General features: G+C 40.3%; 1 protein-coding gene across 3 annotated transcripts in view; it reads right to left on the bottom strand.

Annotated features, from left to right (window-relative positions):
- Positions 1 to 27,263, bottom strand: part of fhit (fragile histidine triad diadenosine triphosphatase) — a 188,536-nt gene that overhangs the window by 19,592 nt on the left and 141,681 nt on the right. For all 3 annotated transcript variants that reach the window (XM_003446477.4, XM_025907533.1, XM_025907532.1), the window contains one exon: positions 1,519 to 1,664. In XM_003446477.4, coding sequence (XP_003446525.1) covers positions 1,519 to 1,664 — 146 coding nt within the window. The remainder of the gene's footprint in view (positions 1 to 1,518; positions 1,665 to 27,263) is intronic.

Genomic DNA, 27,263 nt, shown 5'->3' with positions numbered 1-27,263 from the left:
CAACTCAAAATCTCCACTTCAAACCATTACTCAAAACCTTTTGGAACAGATGGATTTGCACAACAGGTATTAACACTCGATCTAACAGCTATAATGTGAAAATACAGCAGGTAAATTCTCCATTTATCTTGTAGAGATTGTCAAATTATGTTAAATGTGATTATCTAATTGCATTTATGTATTTTGTATGTGATTTTTCCACTGAGCTTACCTGCAGTGGAAAAATTGCCCTGGCAATAGTCACCCAGTTGGGTCACTCAGATTTTCCATGCTAGGAAATATTATTAAAACCTTTTTTGTGGCTCTAGTCAGAGTGTGAATGTGGTTTGTTACAGATGCAGCAGTACAAGACGCAGTATGATTGTTGTCCCTTTACTGTCCGCTGCAGCATAATACTCACTGGAGGTGAGTGACTATTTTTTGCGCCTTGATTCTCTTCCAAAATGAAGGAAAGTGAAATAAATACTGAGTTACCAGTTTATGGGCCCACATCTGAAAAGACCGATCCTCTCACATGTACTATAACTAAATCACCACCTTTTTTTTCTTTACTTTTGGTCCCTTGCGCAAAAAGATCTAAGAAAAGACATTTTTTCAGATTAACATTTGATATGTTTTGAAGGGTATATTGTGAATAAAATATGGTTGATGTGATGATTGAATTTGACTTTTCTTTTTTACATGTTACACAACCTTTCAACTTTTTCAGAGTTGGGTTTGTAGAAAAAAGGATACGATCAGTATCTACACAATTATGTGACCACACTGATCATCACTTCCCATCACCTTACAGTAAAAGAAATTAATTACATAGTTTTTTCCCCCCGTCTCTCTCGTAAATGTGTTTCAAGACCATCTCCATCGTGCCAGTGCCGAAACACTCAGCACCAACATGCCTGAACAACTATCGCCCTCTTGCACTCGTGCCCATAGTTTTTTGAGCGACTGGTCATGGCACACCTCAAGACATGCTTGCTCCCCTCGGATCTTCAGCTCTCTTGGGTGCCGTGGACGGCTGGCGTCTCCTGGGTCTTACCCTGTCTGCCTCTGGCTCTCAGGAGGGTGGCATTACTGCATTATTACCCTATTTTTATTATTACCCTATTTTTTAAGTACTGTCATGCTTCTGGGTCATATCACCCAGCATTTTGAGTTTATGGTGTTTTTCATGTCTGCGTCCTGTCATGATGCCTGTGGCGTTCCTGTCCCCTGTGGCATCATTATGTTCAATCACCTCCTGTGTGTATTTAGTCTGTCAGTTTTCATTCATTTCTCATCTGTCCATCCTGCTTTGTCATGCCATGTTTCCAGGTCTATGAAATGATGCCAAGTCTTCATGTTTCAGGTTTCTCATGTCAGGTTTCTATGTTCATGTTCACGTTCCAGCTTGCCCTTTGTTAAGATCAAGTTGGGTTTTTGCTTGTCTGCACTTGGGTCCACCTGGTCACTCCACAAAGTCAGCTTCTCCCCTGACTGTGACGAAAATATTTTTTAACAGTCACTGAGTGTGTGGTTTACCTGAATGGCGATGGTGATTGAGGTGGCACTGAAGTGTTTCTCCACCAAGTTGGCGACTCTCTGAGTGGTGGAGAACAAATCTGCTAGCTCATCCGGCCGAAGATCCCGAAAACGCTCAACTGGTCTGAGTGGGCACACCAGCACATCTGAGCAGCTCTGTTAAGGAATTAACATGCTGCAGACATGGTTGTGAAGTCAGAAAGCACTGAGATAAGAAAGTCGGTTAGTTCTGAGATATTATGACAAAAGCTCATGTTCTTCATTCAGCAAAGTAAATCTGAGAGTTTTTTGTTGAAGTAATATAAGCTTAAAAGATATAATCAGACAATGATTTTTATTGTGATAATTGTGAAAATGGCCTAGAAAAAATTGAGTGTACCTTAAATTAAATATTTTATTAAAGCCTTATGAGGCAAACTGCAATCCAGTGATTTCTGTAACTCCTGGTAAAAATACAGTAAATAACCAAAACAAAAGGTTACACTTCTGATTTGCAGCTCAAAACTAAGAATCATGGGCTTCCGGTTCCGGTGCACGCGGGCGATGGCAACTTAGGAAGAGAGCTCTCGAGTGAAAACTGATTAAAACTGCCCCATATAAATTAATAAACAATCTAACTGCACCTAAAGAGGGAAAAGGGGCATAAACGATGTCCAGAAAGAACAAAAGAGTTAAAAAGTTAATGCGCGAAGGCGTTGAAGATGACAATGTGCAGCTAACAGAAGGGGCTAACAGCCGAGGTAACTCTCCCACTTCTAACCGCGATGGTTCTGGGACAGAAGATGAGGACGACTCAGTAAGTTTGACGCTGATACTGAAGGAACTGAGAGGCGTTGGAAAAGAGGTGAAAGAATTTCGAACAGACGTGAAAGCGCAACTGCTGGAAATTAAGAGCGAGCTGGACAAAGTCAACACGCGGCTCAACCAGGTGGAAACCAGGGTTGCTGAACATGAAGACAAGCTTCAGAACACAGATGAAATATTGTTAGAGATATTAACAATGCAAGAAAAGCTTCAAACAAAACTAACATCATTGGAGGCTTATTCGAGGAGGGAGTCGCTCAGAATATATGGGGTACCGGAGGGAGCTGAATCGGGAGCACCATCTATGGCCCACTTCGTGGAGAAGCTACTCCGGGAGAATCTTGCCATCCCACCATCAACATCGTTACAAATTCAGAGAGCACACAGAGCGATATCATCACTCCCCCCGGACGGCTCCCAACCCAGATCGATCCTGGTAAAATTCTTAAGTTTTACCATCAAAGAAGAAGTGCTGAGGCTTGCCTGGCAAAAGAGAGGTTTTATGTTGAACTCCAGCAAGATTAACCTCGACAACGATTTTCCCTCTGAGATCATGGTTATGAGGAAGGAGTATGCAGAGGCACGAAAGGTTTTAAAAGAGAAGAACCTACGGTTTAGGACCCTCTACCCAGCGCGCCTCAAGGTTTTTTTCGAAGAAGGAGCGAAAATTTACAACACAGTGGAGGAGGCAACGGCAGACCTGGCGAGCCGGGGCCTGCCGGTAAAGGTGATTACACCACCGGCAACCCCCAGAGAAAGACTACAAAGATGTCCGCTGTGGTGGGGAGCTGGTGGTCAGCGCCCGCGTCAGATCTGAGGAGTTGCAGGATACAAAGAGAAGCTGCAAGTATATAGACGTGAAGAGAACTAATTTAACTATATGTATTTGTTATGGACAATACAATGAATTACAATTACTATCGAGCTACAATGTATGGGGCTCTTCGTTGTTGTGAGTGCCGTCGTAGTGGAAGGCCCCCTAACTCGGGGAGTAATAAGGGGTTTCCCTTCAAGATGTGAGGGTGTCAGTGGTAGTGTTCCACTGTCAGAAGCCAGCCTAGAAGCCTTTAAGCTTCAGTTATGTTCTAATGTTTTCTGTTTATCTTTAAATTTTTTCATTCGTTATTTTTTCAAGAGGGGGTTGCTTGCTGCTATTGAATTAACGTGCTGTGGAAATTTAATATATCTAAATGGGAAGTGAATCAGTGAAAGTAATCTCTTTTAATGTTAATGGGGTTCTGAATGTGATTAAGATGAATAAAATACTGTCAAAATTAAGAAAGGAGAAGGCACAGATTGCACTACTTCAGGAGACACACATGAACCAAGTAGATCATTTGAGATTGAAAAGAAAGGGTTTTAAATACGTATTCTCTTCCTCCATGAAGTCTAAACACAAGAGGGGTGTGGCTACACTTATCTCTAGTGCCCTTAATTATGAACATATCTCGGAAATATGTGACGAGGAAGGCAGATTTGTTAAAATAACAGGTAGGATAGAGGGATCTGAAATTACAATATTAAATGTTTACGCCCCCCCTAGGAGCGAGTGGTTATTTTATAGGAATATGTTTGACCTAATGGTGGACTCTCGGGGGATAGTTGTCTGCAGGGGAGATTTTAACTTTAGGCTCGATCCCAAACTTGATTCCTCCCCTCCGACCAGTCAGGTAACAGCACTTACTAGAAAGGTTAATTCCTATATGACAGAGATGGGGATAATAGATGTATGGAGGGATCGTTACGTATCTACTAGAGATTTCACTCACTACTCTGGTTCATTTAAAGTGTATGCAAGGCTGGATTATTTTTTCATGTTTAAAACTGATAGGTTTAGGGTCAGAGACTGTGACATATTAACAAGAGACCTATCTGACCATAGTCCTATTTCTCTATCCCTACAGGTGGCTAGGAAAAAACGTAAGACACTGTGGAAATTTAATTCACACTTGTTTAATGATCCTGCCATAGTTTCTAAAGTAAAGGAAGATATTAAAGAATTTTTAGAAGTTAATGATACAGGGGAGGTATCCCCAATTATTCTTTGGGACACGCTTAAAGCGGTAATGAGAGGTAAATTAATTTCTATTGCCTCCCACTTAAAGAAAATCAAAGGGCAAAAACTAGCAGACTTACAGGCAAATCTAAAGTTAAAAGAACAGGAGGACAGAAACACCGCAAATCCCACTGTAAAACAGGAAATCAGGAAAATACAGGGTGAAATTAATGATATTTACACCCAGGAGGCCCTAAATAAGTTAACCTTTTTGAGGCAGAAATACTATGAGATAGGAGGGAAATCTGCAAAATATTTGGCACATAAATTACGCAAACAACTAGAGGAAAATACGATATATCAAATTAAGGATCCCAAAACTAACAATTTGGAAACTAAATTAGAAAATATTCAGGAATGTTTTGAGACCTTTTTCAGTGAATTGTATTCACAAACGAATGCTACTGAGGAGAACTGTATTGATGCTTTTTTAAGTCAATTAGAATTACCTTCACTCCTCGTTTCTCAAAATGAGTATTTAATACATCCCATTTCAACGGAAGAAATTAATGTAGCTTTTTCCAGATTAAAACCAGGTAAAGCAGTTGGGCCGGACGGGTTCAGTTCTCAGTGGTACCGCACCCTGAGGGCAGATCTACTCCCCATATTGTTGAAGTCATTTAACTATACTTTACAGGAGGGAGAAATCCCACCCTCTTGGAGGGAGGCAATTATTTCAATCATCCCAAAAGAGGGGAAAGATAAACGAGAATGTGGAAATTATCGACCAATCAGTGTCCTTAACCTGGATTACAAGTTATTTACTTCTATTCTTGCTCACAGACTGGAGAAGTTACTACCTGCCCTCATCAACTTAGATCAGACTGGTTTTATTCATTATAGACAAACAAGTGACAATATTAAGAGAATATTACACATTTCTACTCAAATACAAAAAAATAAAATTCAATCAATAATAGGAAGTTTAGATGCCGAGAAAGCTTTCGACTCCGTCAGATGGGTATTTCTATATAAGGTTCTGGGGAAGTTTGGCTTCCAAGATAAGTTTATTAGAATAATTCAAGGTCTTTATGCTCAACCCTCAGCCCGAATTAAGGTGAATGGCGATCTCTCTAAACCCTTTATCCTGGAACGTGGCTGTAGACAGGGTTGTGCAATTTCGCCACTTCTCTTTGATTTATTCATAGAAACATTAGGCCAATCGATTAGACAAAATGATAACATTAAGGGTGTTGCACTATCAGGAGTTGAACATAAAGTAGCAATGTTTGCCGATGATGTATTGGTTTGCCTGGAGGACCCAGAGAGGTCTTTTAGCGAGTTGATGTCTACCATAACTGATTTTGGGAAGTTATCTGGCTATAAGATTAACATTTCAAAAACACAGGTGATGACCTTAAATTACACAGCCTCTGCAACTTTACGTAGGAAATTTAAAATAAATTGGGATAATGAGAAAATCAAGTACCTGGGAATATACCTGACTGTAGACCTCTCTGGGCTCTTCCAAGCAAACTATGAGCCAATATCTGTAAGTATAAAAGAAGATCTGCATAGATGGAATCTGGTCCCTTTTTTGAGTCTCAGCTCCCGGATAGCCGCAATCAAAATGAACATGCTCCCCAGACTGCTTTACCTTTTCAGAAATTTGCCAATAGAAGTGTGTGACCACCAATTTATTGAATGGGACAAGTGGATCTCCAGATTTATCTGGCAGGGCCGAAAACCAAGGGTTAAATATGCCACCCTACAGCTCCCCAAGGAAAAGGGAGGATTGGGCCTCCCCTGCCTCAAGAACTACTATTATGCCGCTCAAATAACCCCTCTCCTATATTGGTGCAACGAATCATATACAGCTAAGTGGAAGGAACTGGAATCCAACCTAGGAGACCGTCTCCCTCTACAAGCTGTTATGGCAGATAAGGGTTTAATGTGTCGGCTGGAAACCTTGGGGAACCCCTGGCTAACTCACACCCTCCAAGTTTGGCAGAGGGTAATTATTTAACAAAATGTTAAAAATTTTCAGGTGGTTTGCTTTTGATTCAGATTTTATCCCAAATAGACACGACTCTAATTTTAAAGTATGGATATCCTATGGCCTTACGACCTTCCTTTCTCTTACTCATAGAAATATTGTGCTCAGATTTGAGGCCCTGCGGGATAACCATCATTTGACAAAATACAATTTTCATAGGTATCTACAGCTGAGATCATATATTGATCATGAATGCAAACTGTCTGACCTTAGTGATGTTGAGTCGCATTTTTTCCTTATTCTGAAAAATGCCACAACCACGATTCCTACTAAATCCATCTCCAAACTATACAAAGCTCTCTCTAGTGCCAGCGAGGATAATACTCTTTACACTAAAGATAAATGGGAAAGGGAATCAGGGATTGTTATTTCTAGGGGTGAATGGGAAAATATTTGGCACTGTCAGTGGACAACATCCAGCTCTATGAGCTGGAAGGAACATGGCTGGAAAAATATCATTAGGTATTTCAAGACACCATACCAGGAGAGATACAAAGGGGTCCTTATGCAATGCTGGAGACAATGCGGCTCGACTGAGGCTAACCACTTTCATGTCTTTTGGGATTGTCCCAAGTTAAAAAATTTCTGGATGGATGTCCAGACCTCTTTAAGTACAGTCTTCAATGTCCAAATACCTTTAGATTTTAAGGTCTTGTATATGGGTCTGATGCCCTTTCTGGAGCGTAAAAGTGAGATTAAGTTGGCACAACTACTTTTGGTGGCAAGTAAAAAAACAATTACTAGAAGATGGTTAAGCCCAGTCCAACCTACATTAGAGGACTGGTTTGGGATCATTCTAGAGATATATAGGATGGAAAAATTGACATATTTGCTAAGAAACCAAAAGGCCAAATTCTACGAAATTTGGAACAACTGGATACAATTTATTACCCCCACCAGAGTTGACTTCACTTGATTCTCACTGTTACCTGTTTTGTTTATTTACTTACTTGTTAACCATTATAGCAGCACAGACCTCCCCCCAATTTGTGTTTATAGTTCTATGTGTTTTAAGTATCTCCCTTTGGAGAGCAAGTGAACAACTCTCACAGGAATGGCTAAAGGAGGGTAATATGCACTTGCTGATTATTGTTGTTCATCATTTGCTCTCCTAAACTAAATCTAAAAACCTGGAATGGACTCTGCTCATATGTTACTTGGGCACTGCTATGCAGATGCTTTATGTTAACCTATTTCTACCTGTCCAATCCAAATAAAGATATAATTTTAAAAAAAAACTAAGAATCATGTCAAAGATGACACCTAAATTTTGGATTTGGAGGTATTAATTTCTAGTAAATATAGATGTGCTGACAGCTTCTCTCTCTTGGCCTTAGTACCAAAACCTAAAACTTCTGATTTGTCCTGGTTGAGTTGTAAAATGTTTTCTCCCATCTATATTTTTACTATAAAAAGGTCTAATTTAAAAGAGTCTATTGGCCCAGGTTCAACATGAGACACAGAGTATTTGGGGTGGCTGTCAGGTGGTAGAGCAATCGACCTTTGATTTTATTTTTATACTTAGGTATACTTATACTTTAGACTTAATATATACAACAGACCGGTCTAAAAGATTTAAAGGTAGGCACAAGCCTGTTCAAAGAAAAAGCAAATTCGTGCATATTGGATGAATTCTAAATTATTTGTCCGCTGAGTTGATGATCGTGACCGTCAAATTGGCTCAGTAGTGGTGAAATTAAACTAAATTATAAAATCTTTTAAGTAGATTTCAAGTGACATGTCCATGAAATTGTGGACCACAAGATGATTTTTACATAGCTATTAGCTGAAAACCTACTGACACATCCTTATTATTTGAGGAAACTGGACAATTAGATGACAAAAGGCAAAACAGCAGGCCTCAAAAAAACTATTTACAGCACAGGCACAGTATCTGACAGTCATATCAGAAATAACAAATAGTAAAGAACCAATGTTTTAAATAGATACCAACAGGAAGACAGAACCAGGAGAGTACACAATGGACGAGTCATCACGGAGCAAAATCCGAAGGTAGAGCCAAAGAATCGCTTGCTAGCTGAGCTAGGCTATCAGCTGTCCAGTGGACAGTCAGCTGATCAGTGAGGACCTGAGTACACACTGATACACAGAGGCAGGTGTAATGGTACAAAAAACTGCCAGCAGCACCAAGGAGAAAAATATAGCCATAAGATAACTAAGTCCATCTTGGGTGAACAAGATACAGAGAAACTCAACATCTTCTTTGCTTGCTTTGAGGCTCACGGGCCCCTGCGAGCACACAGCAGCACCTCACTGGCTCTCACACAAACATGAGATAGAGCAGGTGCTGTGCCAGGCGAACCAGAGGAAAGCTGCTGGACCTGATGGAGTATCTGGAAAAGTTCTTGCTGCATGTGCTGCATGGACCCTCAATACCATGTTTAATCAATAGAAACCAGGTAGAGAGAGGGACATCCTTCACATTCTTGGGAGTTCATATCTCAGGGGACCTTTACTGGTCCACCACAGCTGTGCCCTTCTATAGAACAACCGTTGAGAGTGTACTTATGTACTGCATCACAGCTTGGTTTGCAGGAAATTCAACTGCGAACAGAAAGGCTCTGCAGGAAGTGACCAACACAGCCAAAAAAAATCATCATGTGAAAATCAGGCTGATTATCAGAGGGACCAAAGCTTCTTTGAACAGTATTTTATACAGCGCACTTCATTTGAATTTCAAGCAAACTTTTTCACTTTGTCATTATGGAGTAACATGACAAAATGTGGCACAAGTGAAGCACTGTGAATACTTTGCAGATACACTGTGTACAGACAAAATCAGAACACTGAATAGAAAAATCAATCTGGGACAGACACATTTTTTGCAATGCACGAATGCAAAATACATCAAAACATTCATGTAGTTAATGATATGCTTCTTAAACTTGTCTTCTTGTATAATAGAGCTTGTCGTATTCCCTCTGTCACAAAAAATATGAGCTAAAGTCTGCCAGGAATTGCTGTTGTCCTTGAATCAAACAGCACACTAGAGGTGGGACATCAATCCCAGTTAAATCCCTGCTAAAACTGCACCCAGTTTTAGCACCTTTCATGTAAATAAATAAACATGTAAATAAATAACTGTGAGATGTAGGATCATTTGGGGCAACACAGCATGCCACAAGCATTAGAGCTCTATGTTATATATTAGGTATTGCACTGAATATGTAAATATTAGTACTGAATTAATGTGGTGCAAACCACTGTCACAACAATCAGTTAATACTCACACAGCTTTTCTAGAGTTGAGTGATGATGAAGGCAAAAAAGTGAATAAAAACTGAATCAAAATGAAGACACTGCAGGATGGAGTGCAGGCACAGGTTTTGCAGAACATTATAAAAACGATACTTAAGTTGTGGGTAGGTGGGGACTGAAAGAATGAGCTAGTGGACACAAGTGACGAAAATCAGGTTTTTCCGAAGGATGGCTGCCGTCTCCCTTAGAGATAGGGTGAGGGGCTCAGAGTATAGCCACTAGTCCTCCACACTGAAAAGAGCCAGATGCCCAGTGGTTCAGGCATCTGACCGCATATCTTTCGGATGGTCTGGGAACACTTTGGTGGTCTCCTGGATAAGCCACAGTAGGCTGGGGAAAGGGAGGTCTGGGCTTCTCTGCTTAGGCTGCTGCCCCTGCGACGCAGCTCCAGATAAGTGGAAAAAAATGGAAGGATGTATGGATGGATATTAAAATGAATAGAAGACATAACTAGAAGCAGTAATTCAATATACTCCACCCACCCCCCCACCCCCCTTCCCTCTGGTAAATGCTACAGGTCCATCAGGTCAAAGACAAACAGACTCAATAGAAGCTTCGACCCACAGGCTGTCAAACATGCCCTACCTCCACCCTGACTGAAGGTTAACTGCACTGCCAACACTCATGGACATTACACCTTATTTATAAACCGTATTTCTATTTAAACCTTAATGCAACCAACATTCCTATCTCTATCTATAAACTGTATTTATTATAGTAGCAACTGCAGGGAATCACTTTCAGTGCTCGTTTAAGTCCCTCAATGAAAGTTGTGTTCTAATCACTTGTTTGTGCTCATCTGTGATGTACACTGAAATTTCTCTGCAAACTAGTGAAAAAATTTAAGTCAGATCAAGTGTTTGCTATTTTATTATTGATGAGTTTTGGGAAAATAAAATAACAACAACAGATGTAGCATAATGAGGATCTTTTAATTCAGCTATGAACTGCCACAAAGCAATGTTAACAAAAAGTTTGTGAATTTCAGCAGCATCTTTCCCAACAATAAAACAAAAGTGCCAATTTGCTAGCTTCTAGTGGTTTATTCTTGTTACTTCTTCCTCAGACATATACTACTAAATAGTACTTATCACAAAAAAGGTAATTTTGTAGTGCATGTACAAAAACATGTATATGTACTACAAGCTGACAATGAACATTACACATCCATAACCTGCGGTTGCAGGTTGGAATCAAAGACAGGCTTCATGCACGTTCGCTGACCTGCTGTGCATGGTCACCTAAGTCACATGTAAAAATACTGTATTTTCTGCACTATAAGACGCACTTAAAATATTTTAATTTTCTCAAAAATCGACAGTGCGCCTTGTAATCCGGTGCGCCTTATGTATGAATTCTGGTTGTGCTTACTGACCTCAAACTGATTTTATGTGGTATACGGCGCTCAAAAATCTGTCAAAACATGTTTTAGTACGACTTTGGTAAGCTACAAAGCCGCACCGCTTGATGGATTGTTGGGGCATTATGGCTACCGTAGTCAGGACCCTTGCGGAGTAATCTGGGTCCAAAACTCTGACTGCTTCAGGTCCCAAAGTCAAACGAACACTGCGGCATCACTGAGAGTTAAAAACTGTCTAAATTCTTTCATCTTAATAAAAGGATCAGTGTTGCTGGTTTACCAGGTGTAACAATTATGTTTAACCATGAAAACAGAATTTATTAAATTTAACAGAGTTAGAAGTTAGCAGGAAGTTAGCTCGCTAGCTTCCACCTAAACATGATATAGCATGTTCTGACTGAGAGATTTCTGAAAAAATTCAAACGTACAGCTCTGCTATCACTTCCAACATAAATGAAGACAGAAAACTAAACAGCAGTGACGTTTGTAGGGTTACTGAAGTTGGGCTAGCTATAATGATGTGCTACGTGATCGCCAGCGACACAGCTATGTTAGCATAGCATAAACACAGTGAAGCTGGAGGATGAACGCTAACTCTTTTCCACTCGACAAAAGTTAACGTGAGGGTTCCCGATGGTTAGGGACAAATGCAATCGCATGGCAGGATGCTGTAAACGGACCAAATTTCAGTCAGGAGAACAAGAGATAATCCAGCCAAAATACGAGGTTAGTCATTAATATACTGCAACAACATGGGAATAGAGCAGCTGTGAGAGAATTCAACATTAATGAATCAAATGAGGCTGACTCATTCTTCTTGGAGGAAGCAAGAAGAATGAGTTGAGTAAAATTTGACCTTCCAACCTTCCTTTCATATCAAACATCCTTGAAAGAGTAGTTGTCAAACAGCTAACAGATCATCTGCAGAGGAATGGCTTATTTGAAGAGTTTCAGTCAGGTTTCAGAGCTCATCACAGCACAGAAACAGCTTTAGTGAAGGTTACAAATGATCTTCTTATGGCCTCTGACAGTGGACTCATCTCTGTGCTTGTCCTGCTAGACCTCAGTGCTGCGTTCGATACTGTTGACCATAATATCCTATTAGAGCGATTAGAACATGCTGTAGGTATTACAGGTACTGCACTGCAGTGGTTTGTATCATATCTATCTAATAGACTCCAATTTGTACATGTAAATGGAGAGTCCTCTTCACACACTGAGGTCAATTATGGTGTTCCACAGGGTTCAGTGCTAGGACCAATTCTATTTACATTATACATGCTTCCCTTAGGCAGCATCATTAGAAGACATAGCATAAATTTTCACTGCTATGCAGATGACACCCAGCTCTATCTATCCATGAAGCCAGGTAACACACACCAATTAGTTAAACTGCAGGAATGTCTTAAAGACATAAAGACCTGGATGGCCGCTAACTTTCTGCTTCTTAATTCAGATAAAACTGAGGTTATTGTACTCGGCCCTGAAAATCTTAGAAATATGGTATCTAAGCAGATTCTTACTCTGGATGGCATTACCTTGGCCTCCAGTAATGCTGTGAGGAACCTTGGAGTCATTTTTGACCAGGACATGTCCTTCAATGCACATATTAAACAAATATGTAAGACTGCTTTCTTCCATTTGTGCAACATCTCTAAAATTAGAAATATCCTGTCTCAGAGTGATGCTGAAAAACTAGTTCATGCATTTATTACTTCCAGGCTGGACTACTGTAATTCTTTATTATCAGGATGTCCTAAAAACTCGCTGAAAAGTCTTCAGTTAATCCAAAATGCTGCAGCAAGAGTCCTGACAGGGACTAGAAAGAGAGAGCATATTTCTCCTGTTTTGGCTTCCCTTCACTGGCTTCCTGTTAAATCCAGAATTGAATTCAAAATCCTGCTCCTCACATACAAGGTCTTAAATAATCAGGCCCCATCTTATCTTAATGACCTTGTAGTACCATATCACCCTATTAGAGCACTTCGCTCTCACACTGCAGGCCTACTTGTTGTTCCTAGAGTATTTAAAAGTAGAATGGGAGGCAGAGCCTTCAGTTTTCAGGCCTCTCTTCTGTGGAACCAACTTCCAGTTTGGATTCAGGAGACAGACACTATCTCTACTTTCAAGATTAGGCTTAAAACTTTCCTTTTTGCTAAAGCATATAGTTAGGGCTGGACCAGGTGACTCTGAATCCTCCCTTAGTTATGCTGCAATAGACGTAGGCTGCCGGGGATTCCCATGATGCATTGAGTTTTTCCTTTCCAGTCACCTTTCTCACTCACTATGTGTTAATAGACCTCTCTGCATCGAATCATATCTGTTATTAATCTCTGTCTCTCTTCCACAGCATGTCTTTATCCTGTTTTCCTTCTTTCACCCCAACCGGTCGCAGCAGATGGCCCCGCCCCTCCCTGAGCCTGGTTCTGCCGGAGGTTTCTTCCTGTTAAAAGGGAGTTTTTCCTTCCCACTGTCGCCAAAGTGCTTGCTCATAGGGGGTCATATGATTGTTGGGTTTTTCTCTGTATTTATTATTGTGCGATCTACTGTACAATATAAAGCGCCTTGAGGCGACTTTTGTTGTGATTTGGCGCTGTGTAAATAAAATTGAATTGAATTGAATTGAATTGAATCTGACTGTTTTGTTTCTTAGTGCGCCTTATGGTCTGAAAAATACGGTACTGAGCTCATAACTTGTATTTTCAGCACAAGAATACCTTAATATTGTAGAGATTTGTCTTTCAAGTCAAGTGGCTTTATTGTCAATTCCACCGTGTGCAGTGGTACAGTACACAGTGAAACGAGACAATGTTCCTCCAAGACCATGGTGACACAGTCTTGTCTGACCATGACAGATAAGTGCCTAACTACAGTAATCTCAAAAGTGTTGCAAATCTCTGAAAGGGAAAGGACAGGCCAACAGGCCTTAAACGCCAGTGGTTGCTTTCCATATTTGCAGAGTGAAATGCCAGTTGGTCCAGAGCTGTCTGTATGATGTAACGGTAAAAGAAAAACAATAAAAGAGAAGAAAGTTCAAGCTGACACTGGCCGCTCCATCTTGGCTCAGCATTTTTGCCTTTATGTTTATGGATGGGTTACAGAGATTATTTTTAGAGCAGTATCATTTGCCAGTTTGCAGTATTCTCCACATTTTTTACTGAATAGAGCAGAATGAGAGAAACATTTAAATGACGTGAGATAGACGTGTTAGAATATTTCAAAGCATTTTCTTCAAATGGACCGATTTTTATATAGTCCTTTTTGAGTCTACCTGAGCACTCAAAATGATTTATACAACTTTTCTCATTCACCCATTCATACAAGCACTTTTTCTATGCTTAAGTGGATGCACCGTAGAGCAGCTTGGGATTAGTATCTTGCCCAAAGATATTTGGCTTGAAGCAGCCACCAACTGTCCCATTAGTAGATGACCTGCTCTACCTCCTCAGCTACAGCCACACCATGGAAACCTACTTTTTAAACTTCTATTGGCTAATGATAGATCTAAAGTTGCTAAAGTATTTTCAATAGGAAATATAACATATTTTGTTTGTTTGCTTTTTTTCAACAGGCCAAACAAAGGTTAGTTTTAATGTTTGCTGATGAATTATAATTATTTAAAATGATTTATTTCAGCAGAAGTTTTAAGTCTGATAGCTGCTATATTTTCATGAGCCATTGATTTGCTTTTTGTTGTTTTGGTTCCTCAGGGATAAAACTAGTATAGTGATTTGTGCTCTGCAATTATAAAGCACACAAAGACAAACCATTATAGCAGTGGTGATTAATTTGTATTTTAAAATATGGATACAGTGTATTTACATTAGTAAATAATCGTTATTCAAATAAAGAAAATCAACACAGTTTGAATGACTTAAAATTATGCCATATGTGACATATGTAAACTCAAGTTGCTCACATATTTGCAGTAGGTTTCTAAAATGAATGTAAATAATTTGTGATGTGAGATGCAATCATTCATGATTTGAACAATCAGCTAATAAATTCTGATAATTCATGTCCTTATCAAACATGTTTACATGGTTGACAAACCAATGCTAATCTCTTCATGCAGTGGCTGCACTGAACATTGCAGCTTAATGCTGTCAGTCAGTCAGAGGTTAACACAGAGAGTTGAGTTGGCTAGTTTAGAGTTTATATTTCTTGAAACCCACATAATTTTGTCTATGCAGAGGCACAAGCAGAACATGCAAAGCCTTTGTCACAAACAGATTCATCTTTAGGACCTTCTTGCTACACATATTAAGATATTCTAGTCCCAAGAGTTATTTATTTACTTTAATTCCATGTTTAGGAGGTTTTTGGTTGTTCAGGCAAAACACAGGTTACAGGCTAATTACAGCAATCTTTTGTTTGACCTTTTTTTCCCCCATCATGTTTTGATTTTCTTTTGGTTTGAAATGGTTCAAAGAATCTAGGAGGTAAAATATTATTCTGAGCCATCACAGACCAAATGACCAAATGGAATTCTCACAGTTATAATGGAATGTTTGTGAACCAATGTGGACGTCTTCTCTCACACGGGCTGCTGTGTACAGCTTAGAGGCCTGCAGTAACGGCAGGAATGATGGTGTAATCATCATAAACCATGGACGCTGCAGATGCAACTAAATGAGCTTGCCTTCCAAGCCATTAACTGCATTTCAGCTCCAGCATCTTTACTACAGAGCTTTCTTCTCACAGTAGCCGCCTCTCTGTGCTTTAGGCTACACTCACCACAAGCTCTATCCACTTAAGCTCTTTAGAGAGTCCATTAAGGAAATGAAAGACACCATTTGTGAAGATACGATGCTTATTGGAGAGATAATCAAGACGCTTAAGTTGCCTTGGGCCCATGACTTACTGTAGTTTACTGTGGGGTGAAGAAGACACAAACAGTGCATTGTAAACAGACACAATGCACCTATAATTTAACAAAGGCAGAGAAAAAACACCAAACCACCTGTCAGTCACACAAATTGCAACATGCTTTTTCATTAAAAGTTCAAGAAGACTGCAGTGCAGGTAAACAGCCTCAGAGCCTCTGCCTGCTAACCTGTAAATACACTACCAGTCAAAACTTTGGACGCCTTCTCATTTAATAGTTTTTCTTTATTTTCATGACTATTTACATTGTAGATTCTTATTGAAGGCATCAAAACTATGATTGAACACATATGGAAAATATGTAGTAAACAAAAAAATGTGAAAAATATTTCACATGTGTTTTAGAGTCTTCAAAATACCCAGCCTTTGCTTTGATTACTGCTTTACACACTCTTGGCATGCTCTCTCTGAGCTTCATGAGGTTTTTAGTGATGTGTCGGTCGCAATGAAACAGCTCTTAGAGTCAGCTCTTTGAAGTGAACAAAGGGAGCCGGCTCCTTATTGGGGGCCGCGTTTTTGGTTTTTTTTTCCTTTCTCTCACCCTCACTCTCTCTAACTTTTTTTTGCTTCACGCCGCACGTGAGCCTTGTGTTTGCGCTGAGCAGAGGGGATAGGGGCAGTAGTAATTCCAAGCAGGAAAACACTCTTCCAAAAAATCATCCCAGGCCCATATGACAGAGAATGTGCATCTTCTTTTTTCTCGTACAGGTCAGCAGATTGGTGGCCGAAGGGAGTTTGTTGTAATTGATGAGAGTCACTTTCGTCACAAACAAAAGGTAAGTTTTTGTGACTGTAATTTAATATTACATCTATATATTTATCAACCTTTCATAGTATCATTTAGTCTTTTAAGCACAAAAATGGAACATTGGGGAGACTGATTTATGACATTTCCAAAAAATACAGATAATTCTAAAAGTTAATGTTGCTACTGCTTTTTTTTTTCTTTTTGAAAATGTTATTTGAAAACTTAATGTAAAGAGCTACAGGTCATATAGTTTGCATCCAGCCGTGTTCTGTATTACCTCAAATATTGGCTGATAGTTTATGACACTTTTTATTTTTGTATCAAAATTTGTGTGTCCAATCTGTTCTCATATTTTTGTGATTGGCATCTTAAAAATACAGTGCATTGTGGATCTACCCTGTGTGTTGTCATTTATTTTTTGTTACAATGTACTTTAAAAACTTTCACATCTATAAATAGGTTGTAAGGTATATATGGTCCCCACTTTAGATGGGCTCACGCAAGATACTTTACTAACAAGTAGCAAATGGTTTGTAACTTCCTAAATAAGTTTATTAAGGTATTTATGAGTATTTATAGATAATCTATCGAAAAAGAAGTTGGCCGATAGTGAGTTACAGCTTTGGCAGCCTTTAAGTGACAGTTATAAATGTATTATAAGACATCTGTTAAGATATATCAGCTGAGTGATGTAACCCTGATATTCAGTGTTTATAAAACATCTAGTTTGAAACTATTATGTGTAGTACATGTAGAGTTTATAGTATTATGTAGGGTATGTTAACCATCTACTTACCTTTTACCAATGACTTTGTATACCATTGAACATCCTGAAATGACTGGTTTGTAACTGATGCAGAGTAGCGTTTATAAATGATTAATCAATGAGTTTTAGAACATGAAAACATAATTAATAAAAAGTGTTGTACATTAGCTTATTAATCATGAATAAAGTGTTTAAATCAGTGCTTGTAAACTATTAACTGATTATGAGAAATTAAGAATTAAGAATTAAGTAACCATTAACTAATGCTTAACAGATGATTAACTAATGCTTAATAGTGTGCACTTATTATAAAGTGTTACCAATGTGTTAATTACATAAATAAAATGTAATTTTCTCTGTAGCACTTCATGGATTTCATAAGCAACACACTTTAGTTGTTCACAGAAAGCATAAAGGTAAAAAAACAATATATACAGTGTTATCTTCATTTTAGATGTCAAAATGTATTTGCGGCTCCCAGTGTTTTCCTTTGTGTGGAAACCGGGTCCAAGTGGCTCTTTGGATGTTAAAGGTTGCTGACCCCTGCCTTAGAAGGACAGTACTTTAACAATGTTTCTCACTTCTATTTGGTTCCCCAAACCTTTTGCTGGGGGCCTCTGTAGTGATCCTACAAAATGTGGCATGTTTACATGTGTTACAACTAATGTTTCAGGTGTATGTCCCTGTGATAACAGAATACAACACCTTCCACAAAACAGAAAAAAAAAATACTCATGTTAATACATAGACACGTCTTCAATTACCTCTTTTGAACATATGGAATTCACCTTCTATTTTATTAAGCTAATCTTTAACACACAGTGGCCCGCTTCTCTATCTCCCTCTTGGCACATAAGCATCCACTTTGATCATACACAAAAAGACTTTGATCATTGGATACTAATCATTAAAACTTTGTGGCTTCAAAACTGTCCCCCTGCAACAGATGTTTCAAGTGTAAAGTGCTCATGATCATTCAACCTCAGTCGTTCAGGCATGGTTGGAGTGATTACTGAGAAACCAAACTAGTTATTGCTCATCAGAGCAATAACATCAGTCTCCGAGTGACGGCACACTTGCAGACAAGGACTGGTTACACAGAGACAACTCATTAGAAGAACTCATTTACATTCCAGGTCTCAAAGATCCCCAGTTTCAAAATACATGAAAAGCTGAAAGGTGTGTTTCATTGTGTTAACTAATTATTGAAATTCAATTCACAGTGATTTAGTGGTCATTAAAATCAGAATTTGCAAATTCATGGTGATTCATCTCAATCAATCATTACACACTGCTCTTCCTTTCCCTGCCTTTATGAGTTAAAGTATTCTGGCCCTGTATTTATTTGGTATTGGATTGGTACCAAAATTTGCAGTATCGCTCACCACTACTTCTCATGACTCAGAGTCGCTTGGTCAGGATACAGTGTAAAAGTCAGATGAAGGACAATGTGTCAGTTTATAAAGACTAATCAAAGACAACAGAATTTGCTGTTTGATGATAAAATCATTATCATTATCAGTTCATCTAAATAACTGATGGACTGATTCACGTAAACATAGTTACGGAAACTTTCATGCATCTGAAATTGCATCTTAATAAACACTAAATTAGCACTGCCAGTGGTTTGAGATCATTATTACTGCTGAACCTGAAGAATACACCTGATGATGCCAAAGGAGACATGGTCTATATATTCAGTAATTTTCATAAATACACTTTAGCCTCTTTCGAGACATTACCAGATGGAAGTGCGTGTGAGAATAAAAATGTCAGATATAGTTACAAAGTTGAGTGAGAACCATGCATGAAATAATCGTACATGGTTCTCACTTAACTGGATATTATGTGACTTGCCTCATACATGTTTGATTTACAAAGCTCTCTCATTTAAATTAAACATTTTCCCTGTAGAGGATGTGCAAAAGGCTGTAACTATTACACTTTATACTTTGCATTAGCTGAAAAAGTTGTACAGAGAGAGAGGCAGAGGCACAGGCAGGAATGATTCCCCGTGTTGTTCAGTGGTACATTTGTAATCACGGTCTCACACTGAACGTGCTCCTGTGACTGGCCAGCTTGCCATGGAGTGGGTTGGAGGTACTGTCCTTATCTTGGACAACATCCGCTTCTCCAACAGATGTTAAAAGACCTCAGCTGCCTCCAAAAATAGAAATGACTCTGGCCCTTCCTGTAGAGTGCAGTGGTGTTTTTAACCCTAGAACACTATCGCCGGGTGATTTACACCCGGGAAAATACATTTACATGATTTCTCTCTCCTGCAGCTGTTTGCGTGTCGAGGAGCCTGTGCCTTCACCAGGGAAGTCTCAAATTTCCCAGGAATGGGTGGACCAAAGACCAGCTTTCCAGAGTCATTATTTTGTTTTAGGAGGTTTTTTTTTCATTTTGTTAGACATGGCACAGTTGAAAGTAAAAGAAGACCACTCTAATTTGTCATGTGTTGTCATATTTTGATATATTTGATTACTTTTTATTGGTTGTCCTTAGCCTCTCTGATGTTGCCCTTCAATAATACCTGAACCATTCCCACCTCCTCTAAGGTGAAAGCTTTGTTGTCCTTAGTCACCCACAACTTGTTGTTTGGGTAACAATGGACAGTCCAAGCTGGAACAATGGAGTCGGTGCAAAAGGTTATGTAGTCAGTGATACACCTGGTAAACCCATTGGGGCCCTTACCATGAGTGTCTCCTAGTATGTCACCTCAAACCAGCCCTGTAGTTCAGCTAAGGCCTCCTCTGACCACCTTCTACTCCTAAGCCTCTTTTCCATTAGTACCTTATCAGATCGACTTGGCACGGTTCGCCACGGCTTTCAAGGTTATCCATTATGGCATAGCGCTAAAATGTGACATCATCAGACTGCATGCCACCAACTGGCTGGTGATGATGAGTCACGAGAGTGTCTAGTTCATGAAAATCAAAACCGCCATTTTTGAAACCCGGCAATGAGGGAAATGGTTACAAAAACAAAGTTGTGTTCCACGAGACTGACGAACAGCCACAGACCGAGCAGCAGATATAGTCTTGCCTCTACGTCCACCTGTGTTGTAGCATTCATTTCACATGTTCTGATGCGTAACAAGCAACAAGGAGAACAAACACCTATTAAAACAAACTAACAAGAAGGACTAAGTAAAAGACAAAGAAAAAAGTACGAAAAGTTAAAGTATGGAGGAAAAAGCAGAGCAACTGAAACGGGCTGCATGCCGGTTGACCAATGCGCACAATGAATTTAAACCAAACATTTACAGTGGTGACAACAACTCTGAAGACAACTGTCTAACATTGCATATTCAATTTAAGAAAGGGTCAACTTTGTACCTGACCATCACTATGTGATTTTTTTTAATGCAAAAACAGTCACTGGATGTTGGACTGTTTTAATGCAGACAAAGATCTTTGAGACAAAACCCCCAAAACACTCATCAGGACTTTTGAAATGTAAACCACTGGAGAAATATGACCATTGCAGGAATGTGGCAGGAGGCTGAACCTGCAGTGCATTTGAATGGACTCCATGTGTGTGGGTATAATGTTATACGTATATGTGTAAAATGACCACTAGTCACCCTGTGGGAAGTAAAGACCACATGATAAGAAACGTATTAGTATAACACTAGTGCTCAGGGAGCATTGAATATTGTTTTTATGTCTCATACAGTGTTGTTACGAGAGCAAACAACAGATTACAGAAGGGAATATCAAACAGATATGGCACTACCCTATGCAGAAATTCTAAATATTTGTCAGAGCTGGGTAGCTGGCCACATTTGAACAGCTTTTTCTCATTGCTATGTATGAACAGAAAGAGTGCAAAAACAGCAAAATGACACTGTATGTCTTTACATCCCAATAACTCCACAATGTCCTGTAAAGTGATGACAGATACAAGCAACTACAATAAGACCTTTAAGGGACATTTTGCCCCATTCTGTTCTTAGAGTAGAACTAATGACAAGACTGTCATCCAGCAAGTCTTTGATACTAAAAACAAAAACTGAGAGCAATGAGAGGAAATTGAAGTGAGAGAAAAAAAAACAAGCTTAAAGTCATACTCAAGACCTAACCGAGTTATGCAAATAGTGTCTGTTGATAGCAAAGTATTTTGAGATGCTTTCTTAAAGTCTGCTGGGAATAGGAACTGAGTGATGTAAACAGCCTTAATGGCAGGAGATGAAAAATGCTCACACTGCTTCAGCTCTCTCACAGTCATTTGTTTACCCATTAAGTAGGAAGAAATCCATCATAAAAGCCACAGTTGTTAACAGTTTGGATGAGTCAGTTGTGCACTCTCTGTAGTAAACTTCCAAAATCGATACATCATGTAAACTATGCAGCTAAGATTCACTTCACTATGTAATAAAATGATGAAATTTTCAGGCGCAAAAAACACAATGGCCTGTCTATTAAAACATCAATTTAAACAGGCCAACATTTTGGGAAATCTACTTGTTTGTTCAGTCAGAGGTTAGTGGTATGTGGTATGTACCACTGGCAGAAAGAGGGAGTGGCTGACATCCAGAAATCCTACCAGCAGCTGAACAAAGCTGGACTGAAAGACAGCACAAAGGCACTAATCATGACAGCACACAAGCAAGCTCTCAGCACAAGATCCACAGAGGCAGAGATACATGGAATGCCATAACCAAGTGGCCGGCACAGTATACATGAACATGTGTGCCGAGTATGGCCTAGAAGTTCTGAAAAATGGAACACGCCACCTAGAGTGGTTGAAAATGACTGAGCTAAGATCCCGTGGGACTTCCAGATACAAACAGACCAACTGGTGATGGCTAACCAACCGGACATAGTAGTGGTGGAGAAGCAGAGGAAGGCGACCATAGTGTTAGATGTATCCATACCAAGTGATGGCAACATCAGGCTGAAGGAACACAACAAGCTCAAGAAATAGCAAGGGCTCAGAGAAGAACTCAAGAAGATCTGGAGGGTGAAGGCAACAGTGGTCCCAGTGGTAACCGGTGCACTCGGTGCAGTGACCCCAAGCTGGGTGAGTGGGTCTAGCAGATCCCAGGAACAACATCTGAGATCCCCAGGAATGAACCTGACTTATTGCCATCTATGCGATAAGCTCTTGGGTGTATAAGGATCAAACGGCTCTCATCAACAAGCCAGACACCCCATACTCCTGAACCACCTCCCACAGAATACTCCGAGGGAAACGGTCGAAAGACAATTTTTCAAAAGTCCACTGGAATACCTCACTAAGAACAAAAGTGAACTTCAATGCTTCATTCATGGATGCTACCTTCAACATGGGTGCATCCCTCTCATGTGTAAGAGCGGATCTCATTCAAGTCAATGACTCCTACCCTAAAACACAAGTAAGTGGTATGGTCCTAGAGTTAACCTCGCCAATAATGCTCCCTGTGTCCCTGAGGGTGTCACTTGACTCAATATTGGATTCATGAACAAGAACTTTTACCAGCATTTTGCAATAATACCAGATTTGACTTCTCTTTTCATTCTGGATATGGATTGTATGACACGAGCTTCTGTACCCATTCACATTCACACAAGAACAGTTGAAGACATCCCCTGCCCACTCACAGATGATGAAGAGGACCTTCAAAACAATTACTCACATTCAACTAAAACGGTGATGTAATTGGAAATGATTCACTCAGACTTAATAGCCAAACTGTGTGAATCAAGCCTCTTGGAGAACTACAAGAATGTGTTACTCAATTGCTCAGCAAATTTAGCTCTATTTTTGACGGTTGTCTTGTTCATACTGCTCTCACTGAACATGTCGTAGAGACTGGCGATGCAAAACCTGTGAATCTCCCACCCTATCGCACATCGCCCACTAAGAAAAGTGTGATGAAGAACAGGTGCAACAAATGTTAAAGGACAACATCATAGAACCTTCCACAAGCCCCTGGGCCGCTCCTTTAGTCATTGTAAACAGAGCAGCCGCAGAACCAAGGTTTTGTGTGGACTTTCAAGGGCTCTGCCAAGTGACCTGAAAAGACTCTCATCCATTGCCTCGTGTGTAGATGAGTCTTTGGACTTTCTGGCAAGGGGAAAGTTTGTCTCAACATTGGACTTTACACAAGGCTATTGGTAGGTTGCTTTGGCGGAGAACTCTAAGCCTAAAACTGCCTTCATCTCTAACTGCGGTTTCTTCCAGTTTCGGGTGCTACCCTTTGGGCTCTGCAATGCACATGCAACTTTTCAGAGACTCATGAACTCAGTGCTTGCTGGCCTTATTTACAAAACATGCGCTGTCTACCTGGATGACATTGTCATTGCCTCACCTACCTTTGAACAGCACTTTGTGGATCTTGAGGAAGTGCTGGACAGACTCCAGGCTGCTGGCTTGTCCTTGAAGCTCAAAAAGTACCAATTCTGCCTCGATGAATTCACCTGCCTCATGCACCACATCACTTCAGGTGTCAAACCCAATCCAGATAAAGTAAAGGCGGTTAAGGAGTTCAATACCCCAACCACGATGAAGCATGTCCGCCAGTTCCTCTACCTGACTGGTTATTATTGGTGCTAAATTCAGAATTATGCTGTGGCTTTTGCTAGTCGCTCCCTTAACAAAACTGAACTCCCCTACTGCACTTCAGAAAAGGAACACTTTCGGCCATATGTTCAAGGTGTTCATGTTACTATCTTCACTGACTACAACAGCCTCAGGTGGCTCATCTCTCCTCAAAACTCAACAGGCCGACTCGCCCGCTGGTCACTTTGCCTGCAGGACTTTGATTTGAGTTATGTGCACAAGCCTGGTGCACACAACAAAGTGCAATCCTTTACCCCGACTTGTGACAGGCCGACAGATCTTTTACCAGAAGAAGCCGTCACTTTGGAGATTCTCTGCCACCCGTTACTCTGGCTGATTGTTTACAATTGAGACAGCTGCACTTAGGTGATCATATCACAGGTCCACTCCTCAGAGTAAATGGTAAATGGCCTGTATTTATATAGGACTTTACTAGTCCCTAAGGACCCCAAAGCGCTTTACACATCCAGTCATCCACCCATTCACGCACACATTCACATACTGGTGATGGCAAGCTACATGTAGCCACAGCCACCCTGGGGCGCACTGACAGAGGCGAGGCTGCCGAACACTGGCACCCCTCTGGCCACCACCAGTAGGCAACGGGTGAAGTGTCTTGCCCAAGGACACAACGACCGAGACTGTCCAAGCCGGGGCTCGAACCGGCAACCTTCCGATTACAAGGTGGACTCCCAACTTTTGAGCCACGATCGCCCCAGAGACATTGAAGGGGACTCTCTGAACAGCTCAGACAGTGCCACCTTGTTACAGTATGTTGTGTATGACTCTCTTTTGTATTACAGAGAGTCCACATGTGCTCTACACCCTTTGAGAACTGAAACTGTTTGCCCCTACTTCCGTAAGAGTCATCTTGCTAGACTATTGCCACAACCACCCCACAGCAGGACACTTGGGTGTTTCTAAGACATTGGCTTGACTGCGCTTTAGGTTTTTCTTGTCCAAAATGGCTGCTGATGTAAAACGCTATTTGACTTCATGCTCAGTGTGCCAACTCACCAAGCCAAATCATAAAAAAGCAGCTGGTCTTATGGTTCTCATTGTTGCCTAGAAACCCTGGGAGTATGTGGCTGTGGACTTTGTTGGGCCACTGCCCCGCACCCCTGCTGGTAATGCATATTCGATCGTGTTTGTTGACTATTTAACTAAGTGGGTTGAAGCCAGTGCTGTCAAAGAAGTACATCTCAGGTAGCAGATGGTAAATTTGTCACTGACAGTTTTGGTAGACATGGTACACCCACTTACCTGATTTCTGACAGAGGGTCTCCTTTTGTGAGTGAGCTTTTTGAGCAGGTTGTTTTTGCCTTAGGCTCGGTGCACAGACTCACTACGGCATATCACCCTTCGACAAACGCTACTGAACACGCCAACCGGACTCTGAAGACTGAAATCTGCGCTTTTGTAGGTGCACACGTCATGGGATAAGTTTCTCCCTCCCTCCCTCAGATTTGCTTTCTTCTGCATACCGCCCCCCCATGACAGTACACGTATGACGCCTTCCATGATGTGTTATGGTCATGAGTTGAACACTTGACCTTATCACTCTGCCTTTTAGGGCAGATGGTGATAAACCGGTTTACTTTAGCCTGAGACTCTTAGAGCCTCCCCACAGGAAGCTCACGACCATACCAGAGTGGCTCTTGACTTTAGCCATGACAGACAAAAACATTACTGTGGCTTGAGACGTCGACACGCCACGTTCCATGTTGGTTACCTTGTTAGAGTTAAGACGCACCCCAGGTCAGATGCCCAGTCTAACTTTACTGCTAAACTTGCAACACTGTTTGAGGGACCATTGTGTGTATCTCAGAGACTCAGTGACATTAACTACGGGCTCACTTGGGTGGACTCCGGTGTGGATGCAGGTGTTTATCATGTTGTGAACATGCAACTGTTTCATACTTGGGACTCTCTAACTTCCAAAGGACATTCTGTTTCCTCTCTTGCTAAGAGAGGGACTGCAAAGGATCTGGACACTGACACTGGAGCCCACCCTGCCCCACCTGCAGACACTGACATTAACTCTGATCTGTTCCCCTTTGATTTACCAGACATTCATTTTTGCCAAAATCATTTTCATACAGTCTTTTGCCATGTGTGTTTGCCAATCTTAGCTGTAATCTCTATGTATAGGGTACTGTTAAGTGTGGTGTATGCCTTTTGTCCCTACAATCTTACAGAAAATATAGAAAACCTCAACAATCAGATGACGAGTGAAACACCACACCCTTTATTGAATTTAAACAATTTCCTTTCAAATTGCATTAATTGCTGTAACTACCTATCCTAAATATGAATGAAATGTGCTGTGTGCCAGTGCTTACCAAAAGGGCCAATGTGACAGGTGTAAAGGTGCTTGGTCCACATAATCTCAAAAAACTCACATGTGTATTAAAAGTATCTCCACTCTGCTATATCCAACTGCCAGTTATGTTCGAGGTACTCCCAGGTGATCTCACACATCTATGTTTTCCACTTTTTTCTTCTCAATGGATACACTTAATCATGACTTTGGCACCAGAGAAGAATTATTCATGGGTTATTGAAATGAGAGTGCTGAGCCATTAATCAGAAAGTGGTAACTGCCACAGATGAGGCTAGTGCCTGTTAAAATATATGTCTTTTTAATTTGGTTCTATGGTGCATACAGTGTTCAAACTGCCTTTAATAGTTTTCCATTTGCATTTACACGAATGGATAAGGCCAAAGGCACATGATGGTTATCAAGGTCAGTGATGCAGCTGTTATCTTATGTTTACTGAGTATCAAGCACATTTTGCTTAGACGGGATATTAAATGATCTATGTAAAGAGGCATCAGCACTGTACCTAGTCTGCTGCAAAATCTGACTATGCACTGATTACAGACTCCCCACCACACATCTTTGAGTAAGGTACTGAGCTCCAAATTCCAACCAGTGACAATCTCAGATCACATAAGGTGAAAGGCAGGGTACACCTGGGGCAGATCCTCCAAGATTGCAGGGCTACAGCATAGTGACTAACAACTCCAGCCACTCTCACACTTACACCTACAGCCAGTGTAGAATCATTGTATGTCTTTAAGCTGTGGCAAGAAACCAATGTATCAGAATTAACTCCCCTAGGCAGAACATGCAAACAAACCAGAAGGGTTAAAACCATTTTATTGTTAGGTGACACTGCTAACCATTCCACCACTTTGCTATCTGGTAGTGAAATATTGTTTATACAAATAATAATATTAATAATAATAAAAAATAAACAAATATAAATAAATGAAAATTTAAAAAAACATAAAAAT

The sequence above is a fragment of the Oreochromis niloticus genome, linkage group LG5 (assembly GCF_001858045.2).
Source record: "Oreochromis niloticus isolate F11D_XX linkage group LG5, O_niloticus_UMD_NMBU, whole genome shotgun sequence".
Classification (NCBI taxonomy): domain Eukaryota; kingdom Metazoa; phylum Chordata; class Actinopteri; order Cichliformes; family Cichlidae; genus Oreochromis; species Oreochromis niloticus.
Note: the sequence above shows the minus strand (reverse complement) of the source record. Positions and strands in the feature narration are given on the sequence as shown.